Source organism: Procambarus clarkii, chromosome 65 (assembly GCF_040958095.1).
Source record: "Procambarus clarkii isolate CNS0578487 chromosome 65, FALCON_Pclarkii_2.0, whole genome shotgun sequence".
Lineage (NCBI taxonomy): Eukaryota > Metazoa > Arthropoda > Malacostraca > Decapoda > Cambaridae > Procambarus > Procambarus clarkii.
In genome coordinates this window covers 20,481,923-20,497,274 of record NC_091214.1, presented here as the reverse complement: position 1 = coordinate 20,497,274, position 15,352 = coordinate 20,481,923, and the positions used below count along the sequence as shown (strand labels likewise).

Sequence of the window (15,352 nt, the reverse complement as noted above, 5' to 3'; positions counted from 1 at the left end):
CCCTCCAAATTGTTCAATCATTACACCTGCCTACTGCCACCATTAATGTGTATGCAAGCAGCCTGTTCTTTCGAGTTGTCATTTCACAAAAATGTGGCTAATTGGCAAAATGTAACCTAACCAAGCGACTTAAATAGAAAACGTGAGTGTTTGTGAGCTGATATGATTTATAGAATCCGTTCTGTGTTCTTTTTGTTTATATAATTTCTGCTTTAATGTTGTATATCTTCAATGTTTGCACAGCTGTTCTTTGCTACTAATATCAGGTGTTGGAAAATAACAAGTGGATCAATATGTATGAATTTCTAAAGGAAGTCTGAACCTCATATCACATTATATAATTACTTTCTTGAATATGTGGTCCGAATCCTTCATTTGGACCAGACTCATATTGTCTACCCGTTGTCTCTTTGGCTGTTTCAACATCAGTAAATGAAATTACACATTTTCATTTCCTCAGGAAAATGTTGTAGGTTTACCCTAAAATAGGCAGTAGTCCTTAAAATTAAATCTTCCAGTAGGCTGATACATGCAGATACTGGACTGTATCATGTCGATAGCACTCCTATTTGATAACATTAACATTACAGTAATTCCATGCAATATTTTTTTCATGTATACTTTGCCTAGTGAAAGTCAAAAGTGTGTCCAGGCATTTTTCACTACCAATGTTTATACATTAGCTGCCTTTTATACTATGTGTGCTAGTGGCTTTACAAGATTGTAATTTCAACTTAAACTTTATGGTCTCTCTTAACCCCCAATGTACTTTCTTGTATATAAATAAATAAATAATTACCACGAGTAACAGCAGGTTCACTGCCATCTAATGGTTCATTGCAAAACAAAACACATGCCTATTTTTTTCATTAATCTGAAAATATGCAAATAATTATTCATTGTGTCCAGGGACAGGAAGCTATAAAGTGTATTCATACACGTTAGGCTTATATATCGAGGTCTTGTATATGAGGGAGGGGAGGGGGAAATACGGGTGGGGAGGGGGGGAAATACGGGTGGGGAGGGGGGGAAATAAGGGAAGGGAAGGAGGGAAATACGGGTTGGGAGGAGGGAAATACGGGTGGGAAGGAGGGAAATACGGGTTGGGAGGGGGGAAATACGGGTGGGGAGGGGGAAATACGGGTGGGGAGGGGGGAAATACGGGTGGGAGGAGGGAAATACGGGTTGGGAGGAGGTGAAATACGGGTTGGGAGAGGGGGAAATACGGGTGGGGAGGGGGGAAATAAGGAAGGGGGAGGAACCACGTGGTCCCCAACACTCCAACAACCACTAGGCCTCATTACCACCGCTGACTCAGTACTGTTTCATGCCTGGAAGAGGGCGGGTGCTCCTCACACGCTCTCATGTTGAATGGGCTCTAATGTAATTGACAAGTGCCATTTTGTTATCAAAATTACAATATTTCAAGACGTATCCACTAATTTGGAATTGCAATTAGCTGAAAAGGGTAAGGTTAATGCTGGATTTTTTAAGTTTGTTTTCTTGGTCAAAAAAAAAATTGTGAAGCAAAATTAAATTTTGTTTGTCAATATATTTATAAAATATTTTCTAGGAATTCAGATTATTTCCAGAAAGTACAAATTCTTCTTTCGTCCTAAATATTAATTGCCATTAAATTAGGTCTATTTATTATCAGCAGGTAATGTATATGTTCACTGCCACGCCTTAGATAATTAATACACAACAATAACTACATTTTATTTTAAGTAATTTATTATAAAATGGTTCATATTAAGAACAAATGTTTATCGCAGGCGGCTAACAACCCAATGGTTCCCGGAAACAATTTCAGAGCAGTGAGACGTTAGGGCAGATTTCTTTATCCTGAGGCCCCTGTTTACCTAGCAGAAATAAATAGCTACTCGGGTGTTAGGTGGCTATATATATATATGTTGCAATGTTGCTCTATTGACTTTGCACACATAACGACTTTTGAGTGGACTGAATGAAGCTTTTTGACTAGCTGGGGTTCCGCGTCTATGGGAAAGTGGGGGGGGGGGGTCTCATGCACTCTCCTGGGGGTTTCCCCAAGTCTTCTGGGGGCTCAACCTGTCCTCTGGTGGGTCTCTACATTCTCTATGGGGCCGCCCTGCACCCTCTAAAGCTCCCACGTCCCCTGGGAGACTCCAGCATTTTTTGGGGTGCGCCCAAGCCCTGAGGAGGGCTCCCTGCCCAAGCCGTCTTCAGACCAAGCCTATTCCATCCAACCGTCAACCCCAAAGACGTATTCACCAATTTAACATGCTGTTCATTCAAAACAAGAATTCTCTCAAATATAAATTATTTATATAAAGGAACCAATTCCTTTAATGAGTAAGAAACTACTGATACTGGCTAAAGATGCAGGAATCACTTTTGGGTCTTTGTTTGGAGGACGGACTGGTTTACAGTGTTGTGGTTCGAACAAAAGTCGTCAGCGAAGTACTTGTTCCGGAAGTGTTCGAACGGAACACTGATCAAAATCAGTCGAGTCGTATGTAAACCGTTTTCATTCATAAACAGGGGTTTGGCGGGTGCATGGAATCACTTTTGGGTCTTTGTTTGGAGGACGGGCTGGACCTCGATAAGCAGCCCGTCCTTCTAATAAAGACCCAAGTGATTCCCTGCACCCGCCAAACCCCCTGTTTATGAATGAAAAAAGATTTACACACGACTCAACTGATTTCGTTCGAACACTTCCGGAACAAGTACTTCACTGATGAATTTTGTTCGAACCACAACGCTGTAAATGCTTCACCCACGTACTACAAATGCAAATAATCGCCAACAGAACCACTTCCTATCTCCCGTCTTTTGAATTGTTTTTTTGTTTATAATTTTTCGAGACGATTTGGATGTATTCACAAATTGTTATATTTAAAAAATCGCCCACGAACCAATTCCTTGAGTAACAAACTACTGGTACTGAACTACTCAAATTCCTTAACGCTCATCATTTTTTCTAACTGGTTTCTGTAACAATTTCTTGATCCACACTATGAGAGAATGTTAGAGAATGAGAGAATGAATGACTCCAGCAACATGCACTCTCCTCTCAAATATTCACGAAGAAATTATCATGACATACTTCCTAATACAGCGCGAGTAGGCTCCTCTCAATGTGGCCAGGTACTGGGGACAAGGGTCATAATTGCTTTTAGTGTGCGGTCACTCTTAAATTAAGTCTCCCGTCTTCATTCGTTGTGAATCAGAATTGTTTACCCTTGTAAGTTCAGCTGTTGATTCACGAGGTATAATGTTTTGTTTCGTTCATTGATTGATTGATAAAGATTAAGCCACCCAAAAGGTGGCACGGGCATGAATAGCCCGTAAGTGGTGGCCCTTTTGAGCCATTACCAGTATCAAAAGCTGATACTGGTGATCTGTGGAGGTGCCACTGCACCCTGCGTGACGGGAGATGTCTCCCGTGTTCGTTTATTTCCACTCCCTGGATTATATGCCCATTTTCATTCATTACCCCTTTAACCCCACTCCTCCATCTTTATCCATTGCCCCTTGCACTCCTCCCTCTTCATCCATTGTTCTTTTAACACCGTAGCACCACCCCTGCCACCTAAGGCCGGGGACAACTTAAGAGCTTATAATGATAGAGAATCTAAGAGCTGCTTGTCATTAAAGTTAATTACATTTGTTGCTACCACCTCTGCTTAATGAAACCTGCCAACCAAGAGTTAATTACCAACAACCTGTGTGATTTTAAGAGGACGGGTTGAGATAACAGGACCATTATATGACGAAACGCCGGAGGTAGGGTGTTCCACTGATACTCTGATGTTAATTAACAGATGATTAACAAAGATGTTAATAGCTCATCGTCATTGCTATCTAATGATCATTCTGTCTGCTGGGGTCGGTGACATCTATGACCCCGAGTCCTGTAAGGGTGTTCTCGCTGGGTCTGATTTTACCGATTCAGCTTTGCAATTGGAATATTTTCAGGCGGCTACTACTTTGCTTTCCTTTGGTTTGCTCTGCTCGTATTTGGCGTTTGCGGCATGTTGATTGTCTAGATGCCCAGGATTTGGCCCCGTATGTGTTTATGTACCCAAAATTGAAGGTGTTGGTGACCACCTAGAATAAGTCCTCACCTCTTTCTTCCCTTGCAAGTATAGTACATCCTATATAGGGCTTAACGGTTAAGTGGACAGCGCTCGGTATCCGTAGTCCTTTTTTCAGCTAGACTGGTCGAGATGGGGGGTGCTTTTTACCTTTTTCCCCCCAGTTTAGTTGACGTTTCGGGTGCTGTTCTAGTCTGGCGTTAAACTTGAGGGTGATCCTTCTGGCCTCTTGGTGGCTGGCCCAGCCTTGGTTTCCAGCAATGAGTTTCGCCCAGTATCTGAACCCTGACAATTTTCAAGGTTTGCTCTTACTTCTGGCTGTAAGGCCGGGGAACTTAAAGCTCTTCTCTGGGGGCAGGCGATTCTGTTCTTTGGTTGGCAGGTTGTTCGTTTCTTTCTCCTTTCTGGCGAAGTGTCAGCGGGCTTCTGGAAGGTTCCTTTGACGATATTTCCTTGATTGGTTCACCTTTTATTGTTTAGTGGTGGCTCTTTGCCGTTACCTTAGAGCCATTGGCTCAACCGTGCTTTGGCCTTGTTTTCTTGGGAGGTTGAATGAATAATTTGTGTGTGAAGTTTGTGGATTTGTTTAGCAGTTATGAGCCTTCATTTTCTGTGAAACCTCCAGTTCTTTGTAAGATTTTGGAAGCTTTTACCAATGAGATGGAAAATTCTCATTCTCCATGCGCCTCCTGAGGGGCTAAGTTCTGGCTCTAGTTCCTGGTAGGCCAAACAGAGCTTCCACAATTGGTTACCTTTTAGTATGGTGCAATCTGAGCAAGATAGCTTCAGGAACCCACCAGGGCTTGCCCAGAAAAGCGTTTCATTATTCAACACTGGGTTTTTGCAGTGAATTATCATTATTTTGTGAATTATAATTTTTTGTCAATCATGTGTTACCATTTATGACAGCACAAAGGGTTAAAAATTATCAACATTGGCTTTTGTTATATCTTTGTATGAAATGTTCTTGTTATCCAGTCTACCATTTTTCTTACAATTATATACATATTCTACTATGATCTTTCCGTTTTTGTGGGTTACCATATTGTCACGTTTTCACAGATATTTAACGTTACCTTTGCAGGTGTTATTGATGGACTAGCAGCAGCAAGTACTGTTCACATCATTGATAGGACCACTGTCATGGCTACTGTTCAATAGCACCACTAGGATTTTTCCATGGCCCCGACTGGTGTTTCCATGGCCCCGACTGGTGTTTCCATGGCCCCGACTGGTGTTTCCATGGCCCCGACTGGTGTTTCCATGGCCCCGACTGGTGTTTCCCTGGCCCCGACTGGTGTTTCCATGGCCCCGACTGGTGTTTCCATGGCCCCGACTGGTGTATCCATGGCCCCGACTGGTGTTTCCATGGCACCGACTGGTGTTTCCATGGCACCGACTGGTGTTTCCATGACACCGACTGGTGTTTCCATGGCACCGACTGGTGTTTCCATGGCACCGACTGGTGTTTCCATGGCACCGACTGGTGTTTCCATGGCACCGACTGGTGTTTCCATGGCATTGCCAGAAGTGTCACCAGCATTACCAGAAGTATTGCCAGCATTACCAGAAGTATTGCCAGCATTACCAGATGTATCGCCAGCATTACCAGAAGTATCGCCAGCATTACCAGAAGTATTGCCAGCATTACCAGATGTGTTTGTAACACCACCAGGAAATTCCACAGTAGCAGTGAAAGCTTCTGCAACACTGCTGGAGATTTCTGCTTCATCATCAAAGGACTCTGGAGCTCCCTCAGGAGTTTCCACAGTACCACAAAAAAATAATAAAGAACAAATGTACCTGCTGACTCGTCTCCATCGTCAAAACGATGGCATGAAGACTTATAGTAGGCGTGTAAAAATACCAACTCTGCCAGAAAAAGTAATCCTTGGAGCTAAGAAGTTTGCTCAATGTGTTTCTCCAGCCGTGGTGCTTGTACAATGTACACCACATCAACAATCTTCACAAAATTCACCATCTTCCCAATCAAAACATAGTTTGCCTGTAAAATATTCATCAACACAACATCAATCATCACAAAGTTTCCCTGTGCAATACAAATTAAAGCATCAACATCCCCCACATGGCATTCCTGCACAATATCCAGCATCACATAAACAACCCAAACATCATTCATCTGCACATTATCTGCCACCAAAACACAAACCATCTCGATACATTATACCACCACAGCGAGGGCAACATTCAGCAAGATATTATTCTCGGTTACAGGTACTAAATAGGGATAATGTGCAAAAACAATCTCACCATCAGGGACCACTGCATCACCAAGAACTACATCAACAGCAATATCAAGGACCTCTGCAACAACTTCAGCAGCAGCAGCATCAAGTGCCACAGCAGCAGCAGCATCAAGTGCCACAGCCGCAGCAGCATCAAGGGCCACAGCAGCAGCAGCAGCATCAAGGGCCACAGCAGCAGCATCAAGGGCCACAGCAGCAGCAGCATCAAGGGCCACAGCAGCAGCAGCAGCAGCATCAAGGGCCACAGCAGCAGCAGCAGCATCAAGGGCCACAGCAGCAGCAGCAGCAGCATCAAGGGCCACAGCAGCAGCAGCAGCATCAAGGGCCACAGCAGCAGCAGCAGCAGCATCAAGGGCCACAGCAGCAGCAGCATCAAGGGCCACAGCAGCAGCAGCAGCATCAAGGGCCACAGCAGCAGCAGCATCAAGGGCCACAGCAGCAGCAGCAGCAGCATCAAGGGCCACAGCAGCAGCAGCAGCAGCAGCAGCATCAAGGGCCACAGCAGCAGCAGCATCAAGGGCCACAGCAGCAGCAGCATCAAGGGCCACAGCAGCAGCAGCATCAAGGGCCACAGCAGCAGCAGCATCAAGGGCCACAGCAGCAGCAGCATCAAGGGCCACAGCAGCAGCAGCATCAAGGGCCACAGCAGCAGCAGCATCAAGGGCCACAGCAGCAGCAGCATCAAGGGCCACAGCAGCAGCAGCATCAAGGGCCACAGCAGCAGCAGCATCAAGGGCCACAGCAGCAGCAGCATCAAGGGCCACAGCAGCAGCAGCATCAAGGGCCACAGCAGCAGCAGCATCAAGGGCCACAGCAGCAGCAGCATCAAGGGCCACAGCAGCAGCAGCATCAAGGGCCACAGCAGCAGCAGCATCAAGGGCCACAGCAGCAGCAGCATCAAGGGCCACAGCAGCAGCAGCATCAAGGGCCACAGCAGCAGCATCAAGGGCCACAGCAGCAGCAGCATCAAGGGCCGCAGCAGCAGCAGCAGCAGCATCAAGGGCCACAGCAGCAGCAGCAGCAGCATCAAGGGCCACAGCAGCAGCAGCAAGGGCCACAGCAGCAGCATCAAGGGCCACAGCAGCAGCAGCAGCAGCATCAAGGGCCACAGCAGCAGCAGCAGCATCAAGGGCCACAGCAGCAGCAGCAGCATCAAGGGCCACAGCAGCAGCAGCAGCATCAAGGGCCACAGCAGCAGCAGCAGCATCAAGGGCCACAGCAGCAGCAGCATCAAGGGCCACAGCAGCAGCAGCAGCATCAAGGGCCGCAGCAGCAGCAGCAGCATCAAGGGCCGCAGCAGCAGCAGCAGCAGCAGCATCAAGGGCCACAGCAGCAGCATCAAGGGCCACAGCAGCAGCATCAAGGGCCACAGCAGCAGCAGCAGCATCAAGGGCCACAGCAGCAGCAGCAGCATCAAGGGCCACAGCAGCAGCAGCATCATCAAGTGCCACAGCAGCAGCATCATCATCAAGTGCCACAGCAGCAGCAGCATCATCATCAAGGGCCACAGCAGCAGCAGCATCATCAAGGGCCACAGCGGCAGCAGCAGCATCATCATCAAGGGCCACAGCAGCAGCATCAAGGGCCACAGCAGCAGCAGCAGCAGCATAAAGTGCCACAGCAGCAGCAACACCACCCAGGACCACAGCAGCAGCATCAAGGGCCACAGCAGCAGCATCAAGGGCCACAGCATCATCCAGGGCCACTACAGCATCAACAAGGGCCACAGCATCATCAACAAGGGCCACAGCATCATCAAGGGCCACAGCATCATCATCAAGGGCCACAGCAGCATCATCAAGGGCCACATCAACATCATCAAGGGCCACAGCATCATCATCATGGGCCACAGCAGCATCATCATCAAGGGCCACAGCATCATCATCAAGGGCCACATCAACATCATCAAGGGCCACAGCATCATCATCAAGGGCCACAGCATCATCATCAAGGGCCACAGCATCATCATCATGGGCCACAGCAGCATCATCATCAAGGGCCACAGCAGCATCATCATCAAGGGCCACAGCATCATCATCAAGGGCCACATCAACATCATCAAGGGCCACAGCATCATCATCAAGGGCCACAGCATCATCATCATGGGCCACAGCAGCAGCATCATCATCATCAAGGGCCACATCAACAATTGCAGCAACAGCAACATCATGGACCACATCAACAGCAGGGACATAAGCAGCATCAAGGGTTCTATGAACAGGCACATCATGGACCACATCAACAGCAAGGACATAAGCAACATACAGGGTTACAGCAACATCAAGGACCAGAACAAATACAACAACTTCAGCTATGGCAGCAACAGCATCATCAAGGGTCACGGCAACAACTGCTAAAGAAGTGGCAGCAATGGCAGCAGCAGCAATGGCAGCAGCAGCAGCAATGGCAACAGCGGCAGCAGCAGCAATGGCAACAGCGGCACCAGCAGCAGCACCAGCCACCACCGCAGCAGCAGCACCAGCCACCGCAGCAGCAGCACCAGCCACCGCAGCAGCAGCACCAGCCACCGCAGCAGCAGCAGCAGCCACCGCAGCAGCAACATCAGTATCAAAATTTACAGCAGTATAAGCAAAATGATGTACGTGTATATGTGCATCCTAAGAGGAAACGGCACTTCACGTGTGATTCAGAAGAAAGTTCACACCAACAATCAAGTGTCCAGAGAGTGGGGAATGAGTGTCAGAATGACATTAACCCAAAATCACAGCCAAAACCAAAAAAGAAAAATATAAAAAATAATCAGAAAGAATCCAATAACTTTATGCATGTATCAGAGTCGGTCTCGGATGTCAGTGGCTTCAGTAATGCAACAAGCAACATGAAAACACATTACAATGTCTCTACAGCAGACAGTATGCTTGGGAAGAGCAGCATTGATTGTAGAAATCCATTAACCCAATTACAAAATGCAAACATTCCACAAACGCTGTGCATTATGTGCCATACTTGTGGCAATCGAGTAGAACGGAAAAATTTCTTGGATCATCTGTTTTTTGGACGACTTCAGTGTTACCTTTGTTGTGATACCATTGTGACCTGCCAGAGATTTAAAGATAAAGATTTTGAAGGAAAGTGCATGAAGCACCCACATGGTCATCATGACTTCAGCAAGTGGCTTGAATGCCCTGTTACATACATAAAACATTATATAATGGAAAGTCTGACTAATTTTCAATTATATGGAAATGTTATGGGTCCACCAAATTGGACTAATGTTATTTTAGCAATCACTGACTACCTGAATGAATTAAATATTTTAGGGAATTTTAATCCTTGGATGTATGCCATTTTGCAGTGTGAAGTAGATATGGACAGTCTCAAGCTATTAGTTGAACCATCCCTGGATACTACTAAAATAAAATTTTCTAATGAATTCAGTCACACCAAACAGAATACTAAAATAACATCCAGAAATAAAAACAAAGCCAATCAGAAATCTCAAGAAAAATGTAAAAATAAAACCAAACTGAATAACCGTACAAAAACATTACCGTCAAAATACATAAATAATCATCCAGATTGTCAAGCCAAGAGACGAGAGGAAAGTAGTTCTGTGATGCAGCAAAACACCACCAATGGCCCAATAAAAGAGCCATTGGTAGGTGAATCAAAATGTGTGAAATCACAACAGCCTGGAAAAACTTTTAGTGATAGCTATGAGGAAATAGAGTTGCAAAAAATGCAAGAGAAAAATAAAATGGTCAATGATGACAGTGACATAAAATTTAAAGAGGAATCCAGGGTAATGTGTAACAAAGAACAAAGTGACATTCCACTATTACATGCCAGGGAAATGTTACATCAAAAGATTTATAAGTCTCAAGGTATGTTACACAAGGAACCTTGTAAATCTGAAGTGACTCGACTACAGGTGGCGTGCAAATCACAGATATTACAAGACGTTAATGTAGCAGAGAAAGTATCACAATCTATGGTTTGCAAGTCTAGTGTAATTATGCAGCATGAATTTGTCCAATCAAGGGATATATCGCAGCAAGTGACTTGTCAGTCTGAGTCAATATCCCAGCTTGGAAATTTTCAAGCACAAGAACCACAAGTAGTGGTTCTTGCAGTGAATTGGCCCCAGCTTGGGGCTGATTCGGAGGCAACGCCCCAGCTTGGGGCCGCTTCGGAGGCAACGCCCCAGCTTGGGGCCGATTCGGAAGCAACGCCCCAGCTTGGGGCCGATTCGGAAGCAACGCCCCAGCTTGGGGCCGATTCGGAAGCAACGCCCCAGCTTGGGGCCGATTCGGAAGCAACGCCCCAGCTTGGGGCCGATTCGGAAGCAACGCCCCAGCTTGGGGCCGATTCGGAAGCAACGCCCCAGCTTGGGGCCGATTCGGAAGCAACGCCCCGGCTCGGGGCCGATTCGGAAGCAACGCCCCAGCTTGGGGCCGATTCGGAAGCAACGCCCCAGCTTGGGGCCGATTCGGAAGCAACGCCCCAGCTTGGGGCCGATTCGGAAGCAACGCCCCAGCTTGGGGCCGATTCGGAAGCAACGCCCCAGCTTGGGGCCGATTCGGAAGCAACGCCCCAGCTTGGGGCCGATTCGGAAGCAACGCCCCAGCTTGGGGCCGATTCGGAAGCAACGCCCCAGCTTGGGGCCGATTCGGAAGCAACGCCCCAGCTTGGGGCCGATTCGGAAGCAACGCCCCAGCTCGGGGCCGATTCGGAAGCAACGCCCCAGCTCGGGGCCGATTCGGAAGCAACGCCCCGGCTCGGGGCCGATTCGGTGGCATCACCCCGGCTCGGGGCCGATTCGGTGGCATCACCCCGGCTCGGGGCCGATTCGGTGTCATCACCCCAGCTCGGGGCCGATTTGGTTGCAATGCCCCAGCTCGGGGCCGATTCGGAGGCAACGCCCCAGCTCGGGGCCAATTCGGAGGCAATGCCCCAGCTTGGGGCCAATTCGGTGGCAACGCCCCAGCTTGGGGCTGATATTAAGTTAGTGTCGTCCCAGCTTGAGAGTGATTTATTGGTGGCACCTGACAATGCATGCACTGTGTCCTCAGAGGCAGCAGCCATAAGAGTGCAGAATGTTTCCAACTTGGCCACTACCACCGAATACTCTGAGGATATGAGAAAATCACCAAGCATAGTTGAGAACCCATCAGCAGAAAATTCAATTTTGTATGCAGTGCTGCAGGAAACACCAAACATAAAGGTTGAGAGGACGCAGTGTGCTAGCGAGATGGTCACTGCCGAAATGTTGATCCCAGCAGAAGAATCAAGTTTCAGAGAAAAGGATAAGATAAAAGAACATATGGAAACTAAGAAGACTGGAGATGGATTGACAGGCATTGAAGTTTCACTTGTCAAAGAGGAATACAGTCCAAGTGCAGTACACTTGACAGAACAAATTTGCAATAAAATATTTGTTGATGGAATTCAGCTTCCCATGCACTTGGTGGATGGTAATAGGTTCCTGGTGGTAAGATACCCAAAAGAGCAGTTACCAGAGGAGTGCCCTGAATGCTATTACTCCTGTGCATCCATGTTCACCTATGACTGGGGTATTATATTAAAAATACTTGTTTGTCCAGACTGTGGCCTTACCATTTTCATTACTTGTGATGATGCTTTAGTAAAATCACAAAAGTGCTAACCAGCTACTGTATTGTAAATAAAGTACAGTATGTACACATAAGAATTTTCAGCTGACTACAGCTTCACTGTCAGTTTTGGGTTATTCTTATGTGACTGTGCTATATATTGTATACTGTACAGTACTCTTATTCAGCCATAATTGAAATTCATTACTATGGGCTATTTTGTTTGCTTTTGCCAGTCTTAAGTTCTTAATTGCTTAGAGTATGACATATAACTCTGCTGTTCTTATTTGGGTAGATGACTGCAGAGAACCTGCAACTATCTACTTAAATATACATGAAGAATGTTGCAGATGAGGAATCACAATAACGTGGCTGAAATTGTTGACCAAACCACACGCTAGAAAGTGAAGGGACGACAATTGACTTGAGAATGGTCCAGGACGGACCGAAATGTCAGTCGTCCTTTCACTTTCTAGAGTGTGGTTTGGTCAACATCAAGAATGTTTATTGCTGTATTTGTGTGTGGTATCTACAAAAGTTTATTTCTGGCACTTCTCAAGGTTGTGTTGTATATTATACTGTATAGGTGGAATAGTACAAATGTATATACCAATATGTATATAGACATTACAAAATTGGAGTGACCAACATAGTGCTCACACTAAAAAAGAAAATTATGTGAAGCCCATTTAGAAGTGCTCAATTAGCATAGCAGAATTAATACTAAAAACATTTTGATGCACAAATAGCACAACAGTGATTGCATAATTTATATATAAATTTGTTTCAGTTCACTGAAGTAAACTGCAAAACCATAGTTTCTTACCGAGTGGTAACACAAGAGGTCTGCCATAAATGATTGAGAGTACAAAGTTCAGGGTATCTGTATACAAATAGATTAGACATATTTTTCTAGATACTATATATTTCTGCTCTTCATATTACTGTATATTTGTATAAATAAACAAGTTTGTATTCTTTCCAGTGATCTGTTGCTCTTTAACTTCCTTCTTTAAAACCTTTCTATATGACATTGTACTCTTGTCTTGCTTGTAAACCAAGCTCTGTATAAACATTTGTGATATAAATGTAGTAAATTGTATAAATCTTGAAATTTTACATCTCTTGATATCCTAATAAGATATCTACTAAATGCTGTATAACAAGAACTTTCAGGAAACTGCAAAATGAATCAAATGTACAACAAATAAATATCAATTTAAAAATTGACCTGTTGTTTTCTTTGTTAATGTTAAAAATTTTGTGTGATAATGGAGCCTGCCTGTTGCTTATTTTAGCCCAGTCTAGTACACAGCGATACATGGTTGATACCTGGTTGATGGGGTTCTGGGAGTTCTTCTATTCCCCAAGCCCGGCCCGAGGCCAGGCTTGACTTGAGAGTTTGGTCTACTAGGCTGTTATTATAGATAGTGCTATACACTATCGTATATCTCGTATTATATATACTGTACATATATCGGCGTCACTGGTGATTTGGTTTGTGTCTGGTTTTTAATTTTGTCAAGAGTGGAAAATGTAACTTCACACACGTCACTTAAAAAAAAGCAACAACAAAATGCTAATTAAATTTAAGAATGATATTCCTTTGAAACATTCAAAATATTGATGACGATAATGATTGCTTACTGATTATAAACCCCTCTAACTATGCAGATTTAAATCATTCATTGTCTTCCATGCACACAACAAACATTCCCATTAAAATTATTTTTTGAATAATATTATAAATTAGAATCCAGGAAGCACAACAATCCATGTAAAGTCTCTACAAAGGTTTGAAATTGTAGTCAAAAATTATTAAAAATGTTAGATGTTGAAAAAATCTACTAAATATGATAGCACCATTGTCCAATTGATATTACAAAATAAACCTGACAATTTTTTGCAAAAGAAAATAATGAATCTCCATCCCTAGTTAGGAATGGGATCTCATCTCATCCCTTGTTAGGCCTGTTAGGGATCTCTTAAACTATTGTTAGGCCTGTTAGGGATCTCATCAACCCTTGTTAGGCCTGTTAGGGATCTCATGAACCCTTGTTAGGACTCGCCGAACTCCAGTGATACATGTGGGAATAATCAGCCGCCATTTCTAAGTACTTTTAAGCATATGTTTCAAAACCACATTAAAACTATCTTGCATAATCTTAAAAGCTAAAGTTCATTTTGAATAAGATTCAAATATCAACTCCTCAAGTTCAGGGGTGTTCTACTCCCCAGAACTTGAGAGCAAAGTCCAACAAGCAGTTCCTTAAGGCAGCCCACAGGCCCACATATCCAGTACAACCCAGTTAGTCTAGCACTTCTTGCAGAAAACTTCTGCCACTTTCTTTCTGGCAATATTTCTTATAGTTGCTCAGAGGATATTGAACAACTGTGGACTTCTTATGTCCATAAAGTGTTCTCTGTGTGTATGGCACTGCTACTCTTCGCTGGCTCTATTCTGCACTTCTTTCCCTATCATTCACCCCAGGATTGTGTTATTTTACTGTGCAAGTGCTTAATTTAGATCAATCCCTTCACCTATAAATTTAGTCTTTTCTAGCCAATATTCATTTAAACTTTACATGCCTGTAAAGTACAATTATAGTAGTAAGCCAGTTATCACATTTCATTTCTACACATATTGTACGTAATCATGCATAGACTGTATTAAACCTCTTATCAAGTATATCTGATAATCATCAATTTAATTATTAAAACTGCAATTACAGTATTATACAGCAAGCCTTGGTCAATAATGTACTGTATTGGCAAATCACCATAATATATCAGTACTGTCTCTTAATGTAAATGTAAGGTTTGTGAGCAAATACCATGGTGATGATAGTGCCGTACTGCAACCACTAAACAACAAATTCACTTTTGTAATATTCACAGAAACATAACTAAATGGTGATTGTTTAGACTGAACCGGAAAGGCAGTGGTACTGAAGTTTACCGTGACCAGAAGCTAACGTGCACCAAAGTTATTAGATCTACACACACCTGTGGGGAATACACATTTTCCCCAATTTAAAATCGAGAGTTTGGACACTAACTTTACAGTGGAACTGTACAGAGAATTCCTAACAGATTAACATAACCTTCAGAAATTTAATAAGCAACAAATTTTAACAAAAATCAACTACTGTAATACCAACACAAGATTTTATTGACCTTTGCCAGCTAATACTCATGATCATCAAACCCACCAGAATTACTCGAGTAACTGCTTCCATCCTTTATCATCTTCAGAATAATCACTGATGGGACAAGAGACCACTACCCTACACTTTTATTAAGAATCAAATCATTGTCTGAAACAATGAAGATTATATTTATACTACACAAATAACCTAGTTTTGGTCCCTAACTGAATGACCTTGCCAACATTCCTGCTGGTGAGCCCTGTCCTTTCCTCTTCCTTTCTTTT

At 44.3% G+C, this 15,352-nt stretch overlaps 2 protein-coding genes across 2 annotated transcripts; one reads left to right on the top strand and one right to left on the bottom strand.

Moving 5' to 3' along the window:
- Nucleotides 1-5,245: 5,245 nt before the first annotated feature.
- Nucleotides 5,246-5,596, bottom strand: LOC138355012 (SUMO-interacting motif-containing protein 1-like). The gene has a single exon (XM_069309721.1). The coding sequence runs from the start codon at nucleotides 5,594-5,596 to the stop codon at nucleotides 5,246-5,248; it is 351 nt and encodes a 116-aa protein (XP_069165822.1).
- Nucleotides 5,595-13,149, top strand: LOC123771230 (uncharacterized). The gene is made up of 3 exons (XM_069309720.1): nucleotides 5,595-6,024; nucleotides 6,357-6,556; nucleotides 7,359-13,149. Exons 1-3 carry the CDS (start codon nucleotides 5,595-5,597, stop codon nucleotides 11,970-11,972), a joined length of 5,244 nt encoding a protein of 1,747 aa, XP_069165821.1. The 3' UTR covers nucleotides 11,973-13,149.
- The last annotated feature ends 2,203 nt before the right edge of the window (nucleotides 13,150-15,352 follow it).